Source organism: Trichosurus vulpecula, chromosome 4 (assembly GCF_011100635.1).
Source record: "Trichosurus vulpecula isolate mTriVul1 chromosome 4, mTriVul1.pri, whole genome shotgun sequence".
Classification (NCBI taxonomy): domain Eukaryota; kingdom Metazoa; phylum Chordata; class Mammalia; order Diprotodontia; family Phalangeridae; genus Trichosurus; species Trichosurus vulpecula.
The window spans coordinates 281,411,694-281,432,127 of NC_050576.1; the positions used below are offsets into that span (position 1 = coordinate 281,411,694).

At 45.4% G+C, this 20,434-nt stretch overlaps 1 protein-coding gene across 2 annotated transcripts; it reads left to right on the forward strand.

The window, feature by feature from the left end:
• The first annotated feature begins 9,457 nt into the window (after positions 1-9,457).
• Positions 9,458-18,719, forward strand: PRKAG3 (protein kinase AMP-activated non-catalytic subunit gamma 3). Of its 2 annotated transcripts, none has more exons than XM_036756063.1 (13): positions 9,458-9,614; positions 9,892-10,056; positions 10,444-10,832; positions 11,880-11,961; positions 12,707-12,765; positions 12,880-12,925; positions 13,088-13,142; positions 13,632-13,758; positions 14,106-14,271; positions 15,265-15,302; positions 15,522-15,668; positions 16,039-16,287; positions 17,587-18,719. In XM_036756063.1, exons 1-12 carry the CDS (start codon positions 9,590-9,592, stop codon positions 16,153-16,155), a joined length of 1,416 nt encoding a protein of 471 aa, XP_036611958.1. In that variant the 5' UTR covers positions 9,458-9,589; the 3' UTR covers positions 16,156-16,287; positions 17,587-18,719. The 2 variants fall into 2 exon arrangements, with proteins under 2 accessions (XP_036611958.1, XP_036611959.1); XM_036756064.1 differs by having other exon boundaries at positions 9,542-9,614; positions 10,447-10,832; positions 17,587-18,718.
• The last annotated feature ends 1,715 nt before the right edge of the window (positions 18,720-20,434 follow it).

The following is a 20,434-nucleotide window of genomic DNA, read 5'->3' on the forward strand; positions in this document are numbered from 1 at the left end:
ACGAATTCAGATCACAACAAGGTTGCTGTGGTCAAATAAAGACATTGCAACACACTTCTGAAAATAATCAATCAGCAAAAACTTTTTAAGTACTTACTATGTGCCAGACACTGTACTAGGTGCGGGGGATGGACGCAAAGACAAACAGTCCTTGCCTTCAAGGAGCTTATATTCTTCCAGGGGGACAATGTGCACAGGCACTAGCAGCTGGAGGAAATCAGGAAAGCCTTCACATAGAAGACAGTACTTGAGGAACAGGCAGCCAAAAAGGCTGCAAGATGCAGTGGGGAAAAAAAGAAAAACTAAGCAAAACAAAAAAAAGATGCAGTGGAAAGATTGCTAGTTTTGGAGTCAGAGCACCTGGGTTCAAATTCTGCCTCTTCCATGTGACTGTAGATACACCACTTAGTCATTTTGAGGATTTTCCATCAGGCCCAGGGGCCTCTTCATCCTGCATGATCACATCGGCCTGGAACTCATATCTCATCAGTATCCTCTGCCACTGGGGTGGAGAAGATAGCTCCTCCTAGATCTTCTGTTTAAGGAGCACCCCAAGTCAGCCATCTCTTCGCTTCCCACCTGGCTGCACTCCTTTGGACTTTTCCAGTCTTCTCCTGGGCCGCTGTCTTTCCCTCCCACCTCCCTTTTCATCTTCCTTTTCTGTTTTGTCTTCTTCCATTAGATTGTAAGCTCCCCGAGGACAGGGACAATCTTTCTCTTTGACAGTGCCTGACACATAATAGGTACTTAATAAATGCTCATTGACGGGCTGGCTAACTAGCAACAGAGACACTCAAGAGGAGTAAAGAATACAGTAAGAGGGGTGCAGACTCTCTCTTGCTATAATCTTCAAAGGTGTAAGGCAGATCCAATCTAGGATAAACTGGCTCGCAGAAGGACTTTCCTTTGATTCTCAGCATACTGCCCAATTTTTCTGAATAGAACTATGAACGGGACCTGAGAGTCCTGGTGCCAAGCAAGAAGACAATGTTTTGGGAGGAGGGTTTTCCAGTCCAGTCTATCTACTTGCTATGTGATCTTAAGCAAAACACTCACCTCTTCTGACATGCTTTTTATCTATAAAATGAAATTATCTCTAAGGTCCCTTCCAGCTTTTAAATCCTACATTCTCCAGTTGGCCATTCCTCGATGACTTGGCTAGCAGGGCAGTGGATCGAGGGACCCAGTAGCAGTAGAATCCTGGGAGGATAAAACCTATATTCTCTTTTTTGGCCTTGAATCATTCTGTTCATCTTGCTGTGCTTGTTGTTGTCTGTCTGATCTGAGCTGAACTTCCAGTTCAGTCTCTAAGTAAGAGTGAGGGATCCCTTTTAATCTTTCAGCGCATCTGAAGCCTGCCACATCTCCCCACGTGGTTCACCAGTAGGCAAGAAGATGTAGGGCAGAACTGGGCAGTGCCAAAGAGATGATATCAGTCCCCTCAACTCCATATCAGCCCAGTTCAGAGGTTCCCTCCAGGAGATACTAAGGTCATCATCATATAATCCAACCCTTTAGTTTTACAAAAGTGGAAACTAAGGCTCAGAGAAATAATTAAGTTAATTAAGTTAACTTAAGAGGTCTATGGGAGTCCCCAGAGAGGAGTATACCACTTTCTGGACTTGATTCTCCCTCTCTTGCAGAAATCTGCCTTCTAGGCTCTTTCAAACCACTGGTTTCCATCTCACCAATGACAGGTAGGTCTCCCTCCCCAATCTTGTCTTCAAATATCCTTTCTGGGTCTCATCCCCACTCTTAAGATCTACTTGATTCTGGGCTCATCCCAATCCTAGAAACAAAGAATACAAATGGCCCTGACCCCCTAGACTCTGTGTGTGTGTGTGTGTATGTGTGTGTAAGGCACACCTGGGGTGGAAGTGGGGAGAGAGTTAGGAAGGGAGAAAAATTTGGAACTCAAACTCTTTCAAAGAATTAATGTTGAAAATTTTATCTACGTGTAATTGGAAAAAAATAAAATACTATTAAATAATGAAAAAACCCTCCCCTGCTTGCCTCACTGGGTAGAGGCAAGAAAAGAGATATGTTCAGAAATGAAGGTACCAGTAACTTTTAAATTATTAAATTGAAAATATGCTATCATTTTTCAAGTCTTGCCCAGGGATCCATCTCTAAACTAACCCCCCCTTCCTCCTACCTTCTAATCCTTCCATCTCATCAGCCACTCTGCCCCAGACTATTTGAGGCTGTTTATTCTCTGACCAAGTACAGAATGGGAGAAGTATCTCTAGATAATAATTTGAGTAAAAACATTCAGGGAAAAGAAGAGGAGAAAGGGAAGGGTCCCATTGTTAGGGACAAAAAGTTTGATATGAATATAAAGAGTGATCTGGCAGTTTGCTGTGATATGAGGTCCCATCGTTCTCTGCTCTGGGCAGACCCCACCTAGAGCCTTGGGTTTAATTCTGGGCACCACATTTCAGAAAAAAAAACTGACAAACTGGAGAGCATTCAGAGGAAGGTGACCAGGATGGTAAAGAAAGCTAAGGTCATACTATGAGAAGATGAATTCCAGAAACTGAAGAAGTGAAGCCTTAGAGTGGCCTTGGAGTACTTCTAAGGCTGTCATGTGCAAAAGGGATTGTGCATGGCCTCAGAGATCAGAGTGAAGAGCAAGGAGTGGAGAAGCAGAGAAGCAGACCTGAGCTTGATGTTTAGGAAAAATCTTCCTGACAGTGCAGCCCCAAAGTAGAATGGGCTCCCTTACAACTCTGGTCTGGGAACTGAGACCCCAAGATCCTATCCCTAGTTCTGTCCCTGCTCTCATTTGACTCCAATTTAAGTTCCATGCCTCTTCAGTGCCTCAGTTTCTCCTTTAGGTATTTTCTGAGGACTATAAGAGAAAGAGAACCCTAGGATTTGATATCTTGAACCTAGACTAACTTCAAGGGCAGCATAATCTAGTGAGAATTAGGAAACTGACTATGTGACTTTGGACAAGATGTGAACACTTTGGGAACAAATTCTGTCATCTGTAAAATGAATGATTTGGATTAGATGATCCAACTCTTATCTACGATCTTGCTTCTAGCTGTCCAGAGCAGAAAGAGCTCTTTTCTTCAATCCTCTTCAGGCTGTGTACTCTCTGGGATCTCAGACACCAAAGTGAGAGAGAAGAGAAAGGCTCTTCAACCTCTTTGGGTTTTGCTCTTACTTTACATCAATGTCGAGAGAGAAGACATATGGGATTCCAGACTCTCTTCAGGGCCATGAAGGGAGAAAGTCTCTAGGGAGAAGCCAACATGTAGAACTTTGATCATGTCTTTATTCTCACTTTGTTACTCTGGAGACTTCAGAGAATTTCCCTTTGGCTGAGATCTGGGAATCTCTCTCTCTCTCTCTCTCTCTCTCTCTCTCTCTCTCTCTCTCTCTCTCTCTCTCTCTCTCTCTTCCTTCTCCTCCTTCTCTGTCTCTGTCTGCCTGTCTCTCTCTTTCCTTCTCTTTGTCTCTATCTTCCTCTCTCTCTTTTCTTCTCTCTCTGTCTCTGTCTCTCTGTCTTCCTCTCTCTTACCTCTTTTCCTCTCTCTTTTCTTCTCTCTCTGTCTCTGTCTTTCTCTCCCTCTCTTTTCTTCTCTCTCTGTCTCTCTTTCTTCCTCTCTATCTTTTCTTCTCTGTTTGTCTGTCTGTCTTTCTGCCTGCCTCTCCCTGTCTCTCTCTTCCTTTCTATGTCTGTCTCTGTCTCTCTTCCTCTCTCTCTATTTTTTTCTCTCTCTATCTCTGTCTGCTGCCTCTCTGTCTCTCTCTGTCTCTGTCTCTGTCTTCCTCTCTCTGTCTGTTTCTCTCTGTCTCTCTCTCTCTCTCTGTCTCTCTCTCTCCCTCTCTCTCTCTCTCTGTCTCTCTCTGCCTCTCTCTCTCTCTCTCTCTCTCTGTGTCTCTCCCTCTCTCTGTCTCTCTATCTCTGCCCCCCCCTCTCTCAGGCTGAGTTACCTCACTCCCAATGGGAGAGCACCTTCACACTCTGTTATCTGGTATATATTCTTTTGTGTATACTTTCTCTGTTTTCTGTTTTTATATCAACTTGAAAAAAATGGATGTCTTTGCTTTTTGCTTTATATGCTTATCACGATACTGGCATTTTGTGGAAGGGAATCAAACCTAGGATATAAAGTTTGGCATTCAGGAGTTTAGCTTAAATCTAAAACTTTCATCTCCTAGACTAAGAATATTTCAGGGAGAACATAGATATGTTTCTAACCCAGTAGCCCCTCTCTCTGAGGAAAAGTTGAGTGGCCAGGTTCTGGCCCCAATCTCCTGCTTCATTTCCTGGCAGGAATTGAAGTTTCCCTTGGAGAAGCCTGGGGTGGAGGAGATGCTTGAAATGTTTATTCTGCCTCCCTTCGAGCCACACAAGACACCTCCTTGCTACACTAGGTACTAGGAAAGAAACAAAGATGAAAAAAAAACAATATAGTCCCTGCCCTCAAGGGGCATAGAGTCCAGTAGTTGGTCTATAATATGCATCCAGATCACTATAAAACAAGGGAAAATGTGATTAGTACAAAGAAGAAATTCAGGCAAAATGCCCTGGGGAAAATTGAAGGTGGGAGAAAGAACTTTGAGCTTCAGCCACTGAGGGATCTAAAGTGACAGGGACAGACTTTCATAAGATTATGTTGGCATGGAGTAGTAATAGCGTAATCCTGGATTAGGCTTCAGGAGACATGGGTTCTCCTTCTCATTCTGCCAGTGACTCACTGGGCCTCAGCTTCCTCCCATGTAAAACAGGGGTGGGGAATGAATAGATCAGATGACCCCAAAAGTATCTCACTTCTAGCATCCTGTGAATCTCTTCTCTAGGAACTCTAAAACAGGAACCTCTTTGCCTTAATTGTATAGGAAAAAGAAGACCAGCAGGGGACGCTGGGCCCTAAGAAACCACCATCATTTTTTTCTCAACCAAGGAAGCTACACAGTCTATGAAGTAGGAGAATCAAGTTCAAAGGGTGTGAAAGAATGAAGAAAGAAGGGCAGCAGGTGGTCAGGAATTCAGACAGTGCTGAGGTAGCAGAAGAATGTCCCTGACGGAAGGGGGAAAGGCCAGATGAGTGAGGGACGTTTGCCTGGTAGTGCTATTAAATTGTCCATTGAATGGATGTGTACATTAAGATAGGAAGCTACCCTACAGAGGAAAAGACCTCAGGCCTGGTAGGTAACAACAGGGCAAGATTCAAGTCTGGTATCTCATTTATGTAATGTTAATGTGGAGGAAAAAATTAGAATGATAGTGCCTTACTTCACATAGTTATTTGATCCTCATAACCCTTCTAAGAGATAAGCAGGGTTTATTCTCCCCACTTATTTGCAGATAAAGAAACTGAGGCCTGGGTCAGCAAAGTGACTTAACCAACACCACCTTGGCTAAATAATGGCAGTCGGGATCAGAACCCAGGTTTCCTGTCTCTCATTCAATCAAGGCCTCTTTTCACTAACCAGAACAGATATGGATTTGTATTGATAGAATTCGTATTCAAAGGCCTAGAGGATTAGGAAGGTACATTTCAGGACAGGATCTGATAGAAAAGAAGTGTCTCATTTGGGGCAGGGACAGAGATGATCTGGAGTCAGCTCAAACCCCCTTGTGAGAGTTGATTGTTAAAATTACAGTGTAAGCATTTACACCTTGGAAGTCTACAAATCAGTCTTTCACTTATTGCTTCATTGATTGTCTAGAGTCTAGACCTAGTCTAGCCCTGAATCTAGTCTCTAGACTTAAGAAAGTGATAGAGAAAATTTATACTTAATAATTATGTTTATAGTTAACAGTTTGGTGCATTTTCAGTTATTTGCCAGCAGATCTCTGGGTAGAGGGGTAAATTTACTGAATATGAGCTCTATATCTTTATGCAAGCCAAGCTGGCGTTTACCCATCTGCCTTGGTATCTGGAAGTCAGCATCTAATGTCCAGATGGACCTACAAGGTAGGGAGTTGAAGGGGGAGGGGTATGAGGATTTGTCTCAGGAGAAAAAAAAAGAAAAAAGGAATCATAGCTTACATTTTCATAGGACTAAAAAATTTTCAGAAAGCTTGCCCCTTTATGTCCTCTGACACTTCTACCACTCTAGAACAGACCCTCGTTATCTCACACCCAATAGCCTCCCTACTCCAATCCACCTTCCATTCAGCTACCAAAGGGATTTTCCAAAAGTGAAGGTTCAACTTTATCACTCCCTTACTCAATAAACTTCGATGGCTTTCCATTGCCTCCAGGATCAAATATAAAATTCTCTTTGACATTCAAAGCCCTTCCTAACCTAGCTCCCTCCTACCTTCCAGTCTTCTTACACCTTACTTCCAACACATACTCTTCAATCCAGTGACATTGGTCTGGCTGTTACACAAATAAGACAATCTCTCAGCTCTAGGCCTTCTCTCCAGCTGTCTCCCATGCCTGAAGTGCTCAACTCTACCCTGCTGACTAACCTGGCTTCCTTTAAGTCCCAAGGAAAATCTCACCTTCTACAGGTAACCTTTCCCAGCACTTCTTTAATTCCAGTGCCTTCCCTCTATTAATTATTTCCTGTTTATCCTGTATATAGCTTGCTTCTATATATTTGTTTCCATGTTGTCTCCCCTTTAGATTATAAACTCCTTGAGGTCAGGGAGTATCTTTTGCCTTTTTTTGCATCCCCAGCACTTAGAACAGTGCCTAGCACATTGTAGGTGCTTAATAAATGTTTATTGATTAATTGTTTAACTTGTTTATCTCCATTTTACAGAAAGAGAAACTGAGACCTAGGGTCTTGAAAGTTAGTGGCAGAATCAGTACTGAAACCCAGGTGTCCTGGCTCTGGCCCAGAACTTTTTTTTTAATCTTATTTTTTATTACCCTGAACTTAACAAACACCAACAAACACGAACATGTCTAGACACAAAACAGCAGAAAAGATGATTGTCTATGAAACTGTGTATCTCTATTACATAAGTTGCAACTTTAAGTATACAATAAATTCAATACTTTGTTTCAAAGCCATCTTGTTTGCATCTTCCTCTGAACTTCCTCTGTGCATTTTTGAAAGATTCAGCAGCACCACTTTGTTTCCTTGAAGCCAAATCCTATGTTTGGCTTTTAAAGCTCTTCAAAACCTGACCTCTTCCTACCTTTGCAGTCTTCTTACACCCTATCCCACCTGGCCGCCCCACTGTACTTGACAGTCCTATGACACTGGTCTCCTTTATGTTCCTCCACAATGAGATGGAGTGCTAAGGGGAGCATTAGGAAACATAAAGGTATTAAATACATTCTAAGTGCTTTACAAGCATTATCTCATTTCAACAACCCCGGGAGTGGGTGCTATCATTATTCCCATCCTACAGAAGAGAAAACAGACAGAGGTCCAAGTCACTTGGCCATAGTTACACAGCTAGTAAGCATCTGAGGTCATGTTTGAACTCAGGATTTCCTGACTTCAGGCCCAGCACCCTATCCACTGATCCATCTTGAAGCTTCCTATCTCTCAACTCTGTATTTTCACTGGCTATTCCCCAGGTCTGGAATTCTTTCCCTCTTTATCACGGCTTCCAGGCTCCCTAGCTTCCTTGAAGTCTCAGCTCAAATCTTTCTCCAAGAAGCCTAAGATACTGACTCTCTCTCCAGACACCTGGCATTTTTGCTGGTTCAATGAGCACCCATGCCTGGAATTTGTTCCCTCTTCATCTCCATCCCCTGGCTTCCCAGCTAAAGTCCTATCTTCTACTAGAAGCCTGTCCTGATCCCCCTTAGCATTTTCTGGTGATTATTTATTCTGTATATATCAATTCATTATATATAATATATGTATAGACATATATATATATATATATATACACACACACACATATCTTGTTGGCACATAGTTGTTTTCCTATTGTCTTCCCAATTAGACTGTGAGCTCCTTGGGAGCAGGGGCTGTCTTTTGCCTTTCTTTGTGTCCCCATCACTTACTATCATTGCTGGAGCTTAATAAATATTTGTTGATTTGTTGGCTCTTGGCATCATTATCATTTGCCCCCTTCCTCCCTCTCCCTCCAATTTTTTAAACCCTCCCTTGCAATATATAATCATAGCCTAGCAAAACGAATCCCCCACATTGGCCATGTCTGGAAATGTCCTTCTCATTCTGCACCTCTAGTCCATTTCCCTCTGGGCCAAGGTCTAGGAAGCATGCTTCATCACGGTCCTCTGGAGCCCAGGTCTATGAACATTGCATTGTTCACAGGTCTTAAGTTCCAGAGCTCTTCCCATCACACTACTTTTCCCCCTAGAAAAAGAAGTCAGGAGGGGTAGCTTGAAGTAATAATGGGAAAGAACTCAGAAGGAAGGGAGGTTAGGCCTCAGAGTGAGGAGGGAGAACCAAGGGGAGCATGGTCAGCATTCCTCATTAGGATTGTGACTCAGGCTCCAGGCATGCCAAGGGGTGGGACAGGGAGGTTAGATACCAGAACTGGGCTGTTAGCCTGCTGGCACAAAGAGCAGTGAGGACTTCACAGGCAAAAGGGGAGTCTAGTTGGACCCTGGAGTGCCCTATTTCTAATACACTCCAAAATACCTCTCCTGACTGAGGGCTGGGGTGGGAAAACTAATTTTCACCTCCCCCAAGACCTACTGGAGAGCCCCGAAGGCTCTCAAAGCACTAGAGCCCATATCCCTGCTAAAAAGTATCCTTTCTGCTCCCTTCTAAGGCTTTTTATTACCTTCTATTTGCCTGTAGGAAGGTTCCTCATCCCCCACTCCCTCCTGCCCTAGAAGGCCAGCTGCTTTCAGTAATTCCCTGTCTTCCTTCTAGTCCCCTCTTCCAATATTTTCTCTAGACTAACCCTACACTCCACCCCCAGACAAATGCCTCCCTGTCTTCCCAATCCCTATTTCCCTCTGACTCAGTCTCCTCATCTATACCCCCAAATTGACATCTTTCCTCTAGGGGTTGAGGGTAGCTGCTAACCAAAGAAAGGAAAGTCTTATGCTTAGTGGGGTAGACCTCTAGATAGCTCTCATCTGCTCCCACTACTATCTACACTACTTACCACCTTTCAGTTCCCATAGCCTCCTATTGGGAACTGATTTACCCTTGTACCCTTGTACCCTTCTTTAAATTTTCTCAGAGGAAATGCTAGGCAGTCTGTGGAGGCAGGTTTCTTGGGTCCCAGAGATAATCTGGATGTTTCTCTCCCCCCACCCTCAAAAAAAGCACCTGTATGCTTCTCCCTGTCTCCAAGGCTGGCAAGTGTCCACAGGGTTGCTGGACCAGGCAGGCCTGGGGCAGCTGGGCTAGGAGGAGCCCCTCCCTCCCATTGGTCTGACACTGAGCCAAAGAGAAACTGATCCTCTGGTGGGGGCAGGGAGCCAGAGAGCTGGGGCCCAGAATAGTCTCTGCCACAGCTTTAGTCAGCACGACACTGGCCGGATGCAGCCTGAGCAGGAACACACCCTACATTGGGTACAGGGGCCCCAGGGAGGGAATAGAGGGAGTCTAAAGGGACAGAGGGTGGGGTACAGCTGCAGTCCCTTGGGCTCAGGGGAGCTGAGGCTTGGGTTGCCATCCTCTCCTACCCTTCACCTTGCCTTCTTCTCACAGACCTTGTCTTGAAACAACCATGTGGGATATGGTGGAACAACCAGGTGGGTAGGAACTGCTTGGCCTCATGTTCACTTCCCACGTCTCTTACCTCCTCTTCCCTTGCCTGAAATCCCTCTATCCCTGTGACCTCATCCCCATATCCCATGATCTTTCCTTCCCTTTCCTCTCCTTTTCACTGTCTCCTCTTCTTCCTCTTTGTTCATCTTTGTTACCTCCTCTTTTTCCTTCTCTTTCTTCCATCTTGTCTCTTCTTCACTTATCTCTCCCTCCCACTGGCTCTCTCTTTCTCTACTACCCAAGTTCTATTTCCTCACACAGAAGTGAGCTACTCAGGGGACAGCCCTACAAAGCCACTTCCTTGCATGAATACCAGCCCAGAGAAGAGCTGTGATGACCAGGGAGCCAAGGCCTCCAGGTGGATGAGGCAAGAGGCTGTGGAAGAAGGAGACCCCCCTATCTTGGAGGAAGGAGACAGCCCCCAGGGTGAGGAATGGGCCCATTGGGGAGAGAGAGGAGGGACAATTGGAGTTTAGACTGCCTCTGATTTCCTATAGAATCCAGGACTAGGACCTGGCCATGATCTCAATGCTTTAGTTTCATCTTCTGGGAAGGAAACTGGCTCAGTGGAAGTCAGAAGACCTGAGTTTTAGCCTCAATTCCTCTTCAAGCTTGCTGGATGACCTAGGGCAAATCTCTTCATATCTCCAAACCTCAATTTACTCAACAACTTAGCAATTTAGTTTTCTCATATGTAAGATGGGAATGATAATACCCAATGCTTCATGGGTTTGCTGAGGGGACAAAATAAGAGAGCCACTGGTAAAGTAGAAAGCATTGGATAAATGTAAGATGTTATCATCATCTTCCTAGCAGGTGTCCTGGCAAGGCCTGAGTCTGTGTCTACCTCCTCAGAAGATGTATCCCAGAGCCAAGCTGCCACATTCCCAGGATCGGATTCCATTAGCTGGGGGCTAGAAGCCATAGACTTGGACTCCACACCTATGCGTGCAGGGCTCACATCTATACCATCAGGGGACATATCCCTGGAGCCGGAGACTTTATCAGTGGGGCAGGAAGGGGAGATTCCAGGGAGAGTGACCAGAAGTCCATCACCACAGGTCCTCCTGCCCAAACTGGGCTGGGATGAAGAACTGCTCCACCCAGGAGCCCAGATCTACATGCACTTCATGCAGGAACATAGCTGCTATGATGCCATGGCTACCAGCTCAAAGCTTGTCATCTTTGATACCATGCTAGAGGTGAGGGCCTCCCTATGCTCCCTGGGGTTCCAAACCTGTACTCAAAGGTCTTCCTAGATCCCTGGGACCCTGGAGCCCCAAATCTATAATCAAACAAAAGCATTCCTAGATCTCCAGACCCCCTGAGTGTGTCAGATACCCCTTCCACTTTTGCCCATAGTTGCTCCCCTGCACAGCCTCACCAAATTCCCTTGGTTCCTCTCTAAGTGGTGGGGAATCTGCGGCCTTGAGGCCACATGTGGCCTTCTAGGTCCTGGGGTGCAGCCTTTTGACTGAGTCCAAGTTTTACAGAACAAATCCTTTTATTAAGGGGATTTGTTCTGTAAAACTTGGATTCAGTCAAAGGGCCACACTTGAGACCCTCAAGGCTGCAGGTTCTCCACTCCTGGTCTAAACTTTCCCTTGACCCTCTGCCCCATCCTCTCCTCCATGATATATACCTGCCCCAATTTCCCTAGTAGCTCTAAGTACAGATGGAGGAACTGAGGTGGAGATGAAGGTTGGCTTTATGAGTAGTTGTAAAGGTGCAAGGAGGACCTTGCAAAAAAGGACTTAAATTCAACAAGGGTGTATTAAGCCCCTACTCTGCACAAGGTTTTGCTCTCAAAGAGCTTATGATCTAGTAGGGACAAGGACAAGTGAGCACCCAAACAGCAATATAAAGAAGAATGAGACTGACATAAAGGGAAGTTGTGCTACATTTTGAGTAGGGGTCACTTGGGGGCTGAGGTCAGGGAAGGTTTCATGGAGGAGTTCTTGTAGGAACAGTGAGTCATTAATAGATGGAGATCATTCCCAAGCATGAGGAAGAGGGTAAGCAGAGGCAGGAGGGGCAGGTCAAGAATGGGGATGTCATCCAATTTGTCCAGGATAGACTCCACAAAAGAGAATAGGATGATGAGACAGTTAGGTTGAGGCTACATGGTTGAAGGCCTTGAATGAATGCCAAGATTCTTGACCCCTAGATGGAGCAGTAGTATTAATGCAGAGTTCAAGATAGTAGCATCTGACCCAGAGATGGCCTCATTTCCTCCTCTTTCTTCCCAGATCAAGAAGGCCTTCTTTGCTCTTGTGGCTAATGGGGTACGGGCAGCCCCTTTGTGGGACAGCCAGAAGCAGAGCTTTGTGGGTGAGTGAAAGACTGTGAATGGGAAGGAAAAGGTCTTGGTGAAGATATGTAGGGAAACCCCTACAGGCCAAGGTGGGGAGATACCTGGAGCATTCAGGGTCTCTTTTGTGAAGCTCTGGGGCCCAAATCTTAGCTATGCCATTTAATATTTGGGTCATATTGACAAGTCACATCACTGGGTCTCAGTTTCCTCATCTGCAAAATGAAGGGGTTGGAATGAGTGATCTCCAAGGTCTCTTCCCACTCCAAATCCTATAATCCTCTGATGGTATGCATAGAATAGACGCCATGGTTATATAGCAGCTCAGCAACCAGCCTCTCCAACACTGGGCTGCACTGAGGGCAAACCCCTACCATTCAGTTCTCCTGTGAGGCAGAGAAGGAAAAGGAGAAGAAAAAGAAAAGAAGAGTAGAAGAAGAGAAGGGAAAGAGAAAAAGGAAAAGAAGTGAAAAAGGAAAAAAGAGGAGACCTCAGGGTAGGAAGTGGTGTGAGGACGATAAGTACTTGCCAGCAGCGCCCATGCTGTGGGATATCTACCTGAGTCTCAGATTTGTCTCTTTTGGGGCATCAAGTCATTCATTTATTCTTTTATCAAATATGCATTAAGCACTGGACTAGGCACTGAATTAGTAGAAAAGGAAGCAGCAAAGATAACCAAGACAAAGCCCCCGCCTTCACAGCGGCACCAGGACTGGGGCTGGTCCTCCAGGCTGACCAGATCTGTCTCTCTCCCCCACTTCTCAGGCATGCTGACTATCACAGATTTCATCCTGGTACTCCATCGTTACTACAGGTCACCCTTGGTGAGTCCTGAACAGATGGCTCAGTTGGATTGAAGGAAGGTGGGAGGGGAAAGCTGGGGAGCTTGAGTGTGACTCACCAAGCCTAATCGGAAGAGGTTATCTCTCTGTCTCTAGGTTCAGATCTATGAAATTGAGGAACACACGATCCAGACCTGGAGGGGTGAGCAGGTGGCACTAAGGGAAGGGACAAAGGGAACTCTGCTTAGGAATCGAAATACAGGAAGGGGACTAGGGAAACTGGGGGAATAGTGGGGAAGAGGTCTGGGGGAGTCCCCAGAGAGGAGAATACAGCTCTCTGCACTTGATCCTCCCTCTCCTGCAGAGATCTACCTTCAAGGCTCTTTCAAGCCACTGGTTTCCATCTCACCCAACGACAGGTAGGTCCCCCTTCCCAATCTTGTCTTCAAATATCCTTTTTGGGTCTCATCCCCCTCTTTAAGACTCACTTGATTCTGGGCTCCTAGAAGCAAAGAAGACAAGTGGCCCTGACCCCTAGACTCCATGAGTGTGTGTGTGTGTGTGTGTGTGTGTGTGTGTGTGTGTGTGTGTGTGTGTGTAAGGTACATCCAGGGTGGAAGGAGGGAGGGATGTAGGAAGGGAGAAAAATATAGAACTCAAAATATTTCAAAAAATGAGTGTTGAAAATTTTCTCTACATGTAATTAGAAAAAAATAAAATACTATTAAATAATGAAAAATTATAAAATTTAAAAAAAACCAACCCTCCCCTGCTTGCCTCACTGGGTAGAGGCAAGGAAAGAGAAGAATATGCCAACATTTTTCAATGCCCAGGGATCTGTCTCTAAATTAAACCCCCCCTTTCCCCCACCTTTCACTCCTTCCATCTCATCGGCCACTCCTCCCCAGCCTGTTTGAGGCCGTTTATTCTCTGATCAAGAACCGGATTCACCGCCTGCCCGTTCTGGATCCTGCCTCCGGCAATGTGCTTCACATCCTCACACACAAGAGACTGCTCAAGTTCCTGCATATCTTTGTAAGACCCTACTCAGACCTGGAAAAGTCCAGAGAGCCTCTGGAAGGGGGGAGGGGAGGTTCTAAGCCCACTGGAACATTATGGAGAACATTGCCCAATTTGGGCTCCTATGGCCCCCAGCTGCCCCCAGTGCCACCCTTACCTCGAGTTATATAGATTTGCATTTGCCCAACATTTCCAATACTCTCAGTACAGCATCATTGACTGAGATCTTGGGAGGGAATGCAGAGAGGCTTTGGGCCCACTGTGACATCTGGGTTGGTGTTCCCGGGGAAGGAGCTCTGGCCTCTTTCCTGATCTTTATCCTTTTCTTCCACCCCTAACCCCTAACCCACTCTTATACCCAGGGTGCACTGCTGCCCAGACCACAGTTTCTTTCCCGATCTATCCAAGACTTGGGCATTGGCACATTCCGAGACTTGGCTGTGGTGCTGGACACAGCCCCAATCCTGTCTGCACTGGACATTTTCGTAGACCGCCGAGTCTCTGCGCTACCTGTAGTCAATGAGTCTGGTATTTTTGCCAAGGGGAGGGGGCTATGAAAAGATACTTCTGGGGAGGGTGGACAGATTTTTAGTTTAGACCTTCATGATGAGGTCAGAGAGTAATTGTAAAATCAGCTTAGAAATAGAGTTCTTCACTTTTGTGTGTGTGTGTCATGGACTCCTCTGGCAGTCTAGTAGTCCACTCCTCAGAATAATGTTTTTAAATGCATAAAATAAAATATATCAGATTATAAGTGAAACCAATTATGTTGAAATATAGTCATTAAAATTTTTTTTAAGTTCATAGACCTCAGGTTAAGAATCCCCTGATCCAGGCATCATATTATAGCAAGAGTCAAGAGACCGGTTCAAGTTCATGTGACTTCATCAGCCACATAAACTCTCTGTGCCTCAGGTTCTCTCACTGGTAAAATAGGAGAAATAATAACTAACTTACTCATATGAGGCAGTTTTGAGGATCCAGTGAGGTTTGGGGATCCAATATGGTAATATCTGTGTGTTGAGTAGAAAGAAGCTCTGCTGCTAACTGCCTTGTGATCTTGGGCTCTAGGGCCTCATCTCTAAGACTAAAGATCCATTGTGGATGATCGCTAAGCTTTTTTGCAACTTCAAAATTCTGTGAGTCTAAGGAAATGCTTTTCTAAGTTAAAAGCTCTCACCAACAAAATAAGTTGTTCAGTTGTATCTGACTCTTCATGACCCCATTTGGGGTTTTCTTGGCAGAGATACCGGAGTAGTTTGCCATTTCCTTCTCCAGCTCATTTTATAGATGAAGAAACTGAGACAAGCAAGGTTAAGTGACTTGCCCAGGGTCACACAACTAGTAAGTGTCTGAGGCCAGATTTGAACTCGGGAATATGAGTCTTTATATTCCTCCAGGCCCAACACTCTATGCACTATGGCACCACCTAATGGGCCAAAGAAATAGTTGGTGCTAAGCTCTCATTACAGGTACTCCTTAGAGTTCTGATTCCTTCCTTTCTGTCTTCCTCCAATCCAGGACGGGTTGTGGGCCTCTATTCCCGATTTGATGTCATAGTAAGTATCCTACTTAAAGTAGCTTGGAATAGCGTGGAGAAGCTGAGGGTGGAAAATGGAGATGTTTGTTGGGAGTTGGAAAGGCGGAGGTCTGAGACTGGAGTTAGCTAGGTGGAAATCTGTAGAAGCTGGACCCTCTGTGCAGCTGAAGGAAATCCAGAGGGTGGGAGTGTTGATAATCCCTGCCCCCTTCCTACTTTCTCTCTCTCTCTTCTCTAGCACCTGGCTGCCCAAAAGACCTACAACCACCTGGATATGAGTGTTGGTGAAGCATTGAGGCAGCGGTCCCTCTGTCTGGAGGGCATCATTTCCTGCCTGCCTCACGAAAGCCTGGGTGATGTTATTGACCGAATCGCCCGTGAACAGGTGACCATGCCACCATGTCCTCTCCTGCCCCCGAACCCCATTCACACAGAGCTTCATCACCCTCAGGGAGACCCTGAACCCTTGACATGCCCACCCTGACCTCAGGACAGGGCCTGGCCACTTTCAACCATCCCATCACTACATACATGGTATCCACAACTCTCCCAGGTCAAAGAGCCTTAATGTGTACCTGTCAGATGCCTATCCCTCAGTGCTTATTCATTCCTATCTTGCCTTTGCCTGTTCACTAGCTGAACTGCCCAGAGATGATGACTTTTCCTTCAGAGCTACACTTATGTGGTCACATAATGATGCGGCCACGATTGGGCCACAGCCACGTCCTGCTAATCCCAGCCCCTTGTACCCACAGGTTCATCGGCTGGTTATGGTGGATGAATCGCAGCATTTGTTAGGTGTCGTTTCCCTGTCTGACATCCTCCAAGCCTTGGTGCTCAGTCCCGCTGGTATTGATGCCCTTGGTGCCTGAGAATCCCAGTGCCCCCTTGTGTCTTGCGCATTGCTCCAAATCTCAACACCGCACCCCACCAAACAGATGGAAGGAGGAGGGGAGCTTGCTCCCTTCACTCACTCGATCTCAGCCAAATCCTCTCCTGCTCAGGTATGTTCCACTCTTCTCCTCACCTCTCTCTTGCCCCCTTGTTTATTAATTCCAACACCGGCCCTCTCAGGTTTGCCCTGTTCCCAGACCTCTTTCCTGGAGTTCACTGGGGAGACGAACAGCCCTGCTCTTTGACAAGTAGGTCCATGAAAACCATGAAGCTTACCACTCACTGCTCCAACAAGGCTGCCCTGGGCTGGAAGGAGTACTTGATGCAGGGATTTGGAGTTCCTCTCCCCCCACTCCGAGTAACCACATTAAAATTGGTCTATGCTGGCTTCACGGAGGTACCAGAAACAGGAGTAGCTGAGGCATTAATACAATAGCTATTCAATTCATTCAATATTTATCAAGCATCAACTATGTGTCAGGCATTGTGCTAAGCACTGAGGGTACAAAGACAGTCCCTGGCCTCAGGGAGCTTACAATCCGATGGGGGAGACAACATGCAACCAAATATATACAAAGCAAACTACATATAGGATAAATAGGATATAATTAAAAGATGGAAAGCCCTGGAATGAGGAGGGGTTAAAAAAGGCATCCTACAGAAGGGAAGATTTTAGTTGGGCCTTAAAGGAAGCTGGGGAGGTCAGGAATTGAAGCAGAGGAGCAAAGCCTCAAATTATAGTTTCAGGGCCCTGGGAAAGTTCCTTTGTCCATACCTCCCAAAACAAGTCTGACATCTGCTCCCTGAAATCCCTTTACCCACAGGATAAATCCTTCCTTTTAGACAATTAGAGATGAGGCTTAAAATGCAAATCCTCTTGGGAAAAGGAACACATGACAAATTCATTCTTGAGTGAATCTGAGCTGCAAATCAGACCCTTTCGGCACTGCCTGGTTATAGGATCATAGATTTAGAACTAGATGGGCCGTTGGAGACTATCTCCTCCAATACCTTCACCTTCTTTTCAGGGGGGAAGGCAGGGTAATTGCAGTTAAGTGACTTGCCCAACACCACACAGTTAGTGTGTCAAGTGTCTGAGGTCGGATTTGAACTCAGGTCCTCCTGACTCCAGGTCCCGTGCTCTACTCACTGTGCCACCTAGCTGCCCCAATCACCAATAGCTTCATTTTATTATAAGTGAGACAACCGAGATCCAAAGAGGTATCACCCAAGGTCACCAAGAGAATGCAGAACTCAAATCCGGGTCTTCTTACTCTAGAGGCAATGATCTGGGAAATGCATACTAAAAACCTGATTTGGAGTAGAGAGCCCAAGGGTGAGGGCAGTAGTGGCCAGAAGGAGACAACTTTATCTTCTTTACAATTTTACCTTTTTTCCCTCCCTCACAGGTTCTGCATCTTCATCCCCAGTTCTACTTCCTTAACACAAACAAAGCTCTATTCCCATAAGCCTCTGAGAAAGGCCTATGCTTCACAGGATGGTGGAGGTCAGGATGAGCATTCCCTGACCTTCGGGCACTGGGATCATTGGAGAATATTCTTAGCCCCATGCATGCCCCATATCCTTAATCCCCTTCCTTCCATCTTCAATAGTCCCCAGGGTGGGGCTGGCTATGGGGTTTGAGAGCCCATACACTGTAGTGTTGGGACATGAGACAGGGACCCAACTCCTTTGGTTTCTGGACTGGCTCTCAGTCTTTCACTGTTATTCCCTAATGTCTTTCCCCACGATCTTTCCCATCGTCCCCTTAATTCTTCCCCTTTCCCTTTGGTATAGTAGGAGCTGGGTATACTATGGAACCACAGTTGTGGAGCCTCAGATCTCTATAGGTGGCTGACCATCTAATCTGGCTAGACCCAGGGAAAGATCTAGAATTCTGATAACTGGGTCTGAGTCTGGCCTCCACCATCAACTCTCGGTAGGACGCTGGGCCAGTTCCTGCTCCCGTTTGGTCCTGCTATTACTTCTCAGGAACAAGAGAAGGGCCTGAACTATTCTCATGCTCTCCCATTCTTAGGCTAAAAGAGTGGGTAAAAGAGTTAGATCTATGAAAGGCCTGGAGAGTCTCCAGGCAAAGTCCAGGGAAGTCCAGGGAAGCCCCGTCTTTTCTGTTGGGATTGACTTTCATGTAGGAGTCTGTCATGAGAAGTGAATTATCAGACACTGTTATTTTTGGACTGTATTTTCTTCTTGAGCAGCAGGATGAATGAATAAGAGGATCCAGGGCACTGGTTCAAATGGACATTTGGAAGGAAGACAGTATGATTCTTCTGTGTGCCTCTACTGTTCCTTCTCTAAGCATCCTGGAGACCTAGAAATTCAGCCTCATGGACCTTTCTATGGGAACTCCTATTTACTCCTCTTGCCCAAGGCCTCCTCATTTCCTAGAACTGTCCTGGGTGCTTTCTCTCTACTCCAGCTGTCTTCCTTTTCTAGGTTCCACAACCAAATATAAACCTGAGGGGAGAGGATGGGTCAATCCATGTGGAGAGGTAACTTCTTCCACAAAGATTAAAAGTTTAAAAAAAAAAGGTGTTTGAGTCACATGTTTAGTACCTTTGCTGCATATATACACAGTTAGAGAGAGCAAGACCATCTTCTTGCCAGATGCTATCCAAGTCCTCTAACCTCTTGCCTCCAGGTAGGCCAGCTCTTTCTCCCTTGTATCAGTACATTTAGAGATAGGAGTGACCTGAGACTTAAAATCACAGATTTAGAAACTGGGGATGAAATGGGCCTCGAAAGACATCTTATCCAACTCTCTCATTTAATGGTTGAGGGAACAGAAGCCCACAGAAGTTATTGTAGATGACTTACCCAAGGCCACATGTGTATTAAGTAACAGAGCTAAGGTTTCCAATTCCATTCTTCTCACACCATGGTACTTACTAAGCCTCCAGGGAAGGAATACAAATTTCTATAGCACCACTAGGTTTACAAAGCTTTTTCATCACAACACACCTAAAGGCCAGATGGTGCAAAATTATCATCCTCATTTTAAAAGATGGAGAAATTCCCAGGGTCTTCCTGGCTCCTCCATTTACAACCTCCAACATTCAGGAATTTCTCCCTGGCACAGTCTCTGGTCATTCCTTCTTGTTCTCAGTGGAGGGGGCAGAGACTATTCAGATTCATGTTTTAGCACTGGAGATTGGAAATCTTCCTCCTCTCTCAATCTATTCAGCTCATACCCCAATTTGTTACTCAGAATTCTTATAAGTGGGACAAAAACATTAAAATCTCCTCTCTTTGTGTGAAATTTATCCCCTCTTCTCCCACCCTCCCTCCCTCCCCCTCTCCCTCTCTGTGGTGCGTGCGTGCGTGCGTGCATGCATGTGTGTGTGTGTGTGTGTGTGTGTGTGTTTGCAACACAGGGAGAAAGCTGTTTGGGGTAGAAAGGAAAAAAAGGCAGGCTAGTATTCCAGAAAGGGGAAAAACCCTAGATTTGGGAGTCAAGAGACCTGGATTCTAGTTAAAGAAATGCTACTGTTTTAAGGCCTTAGACAAGTCACTTGACCACTCTGTCCCTTCAGCTGTTTAGAATTTAAGAACTGGAAGGGCCTTCAAAATCATCTAGGCAAACCTCATTTTATGAATGAGGAAACTAAAGCCCAGAAAACTGAAAAGGCTTGCCCAGGGCCACACAGCAAGTCAATCACAGTGCCAGGACAAAGCACCAAGGTCCTATGATCTTATCCACCATCATGCCATATTTCATTCTTTATTACTTCTTTAAGATTTAATCTGTAAAATGAGAGAAATAATGCCTGTCCTACCTCCCTTAAAACATTATTATTACGAGGATTAATCTGTAAAGATGTTTAAGTTTAAGATCATGAAGGTCAAAGGGCAAAGAAATAAGGAAATGGAAAGGTGAAGCCCTTTCAAGTGTAAATAATAATAACAGGTAACATTTATATAGCACTCCCTTCATGCCAGGCACTGTTCTGGGCACTTTTACAGTTATAATCTCATTTGATCTTCGTTAACAATCCTGAGAGGTAGATACTATTATTAACCTCATTTTACAGATGAGGAAACTGAGGCAGAGGTTAAGTGACTTTCCCAGGGTCACATATCTAGCAGGTGTCTGAAGTCAAATTTGAACTAACTGTATACTCAATGCTCTATCCATTGCACAACCTAGCAGTAAACAAAGCATTCTGCCCCTTGAAAGGGCTATGAAACTTTGAATAGCTTAAATGAATATGAAAAGGTCAGCAAAGATAATGAACT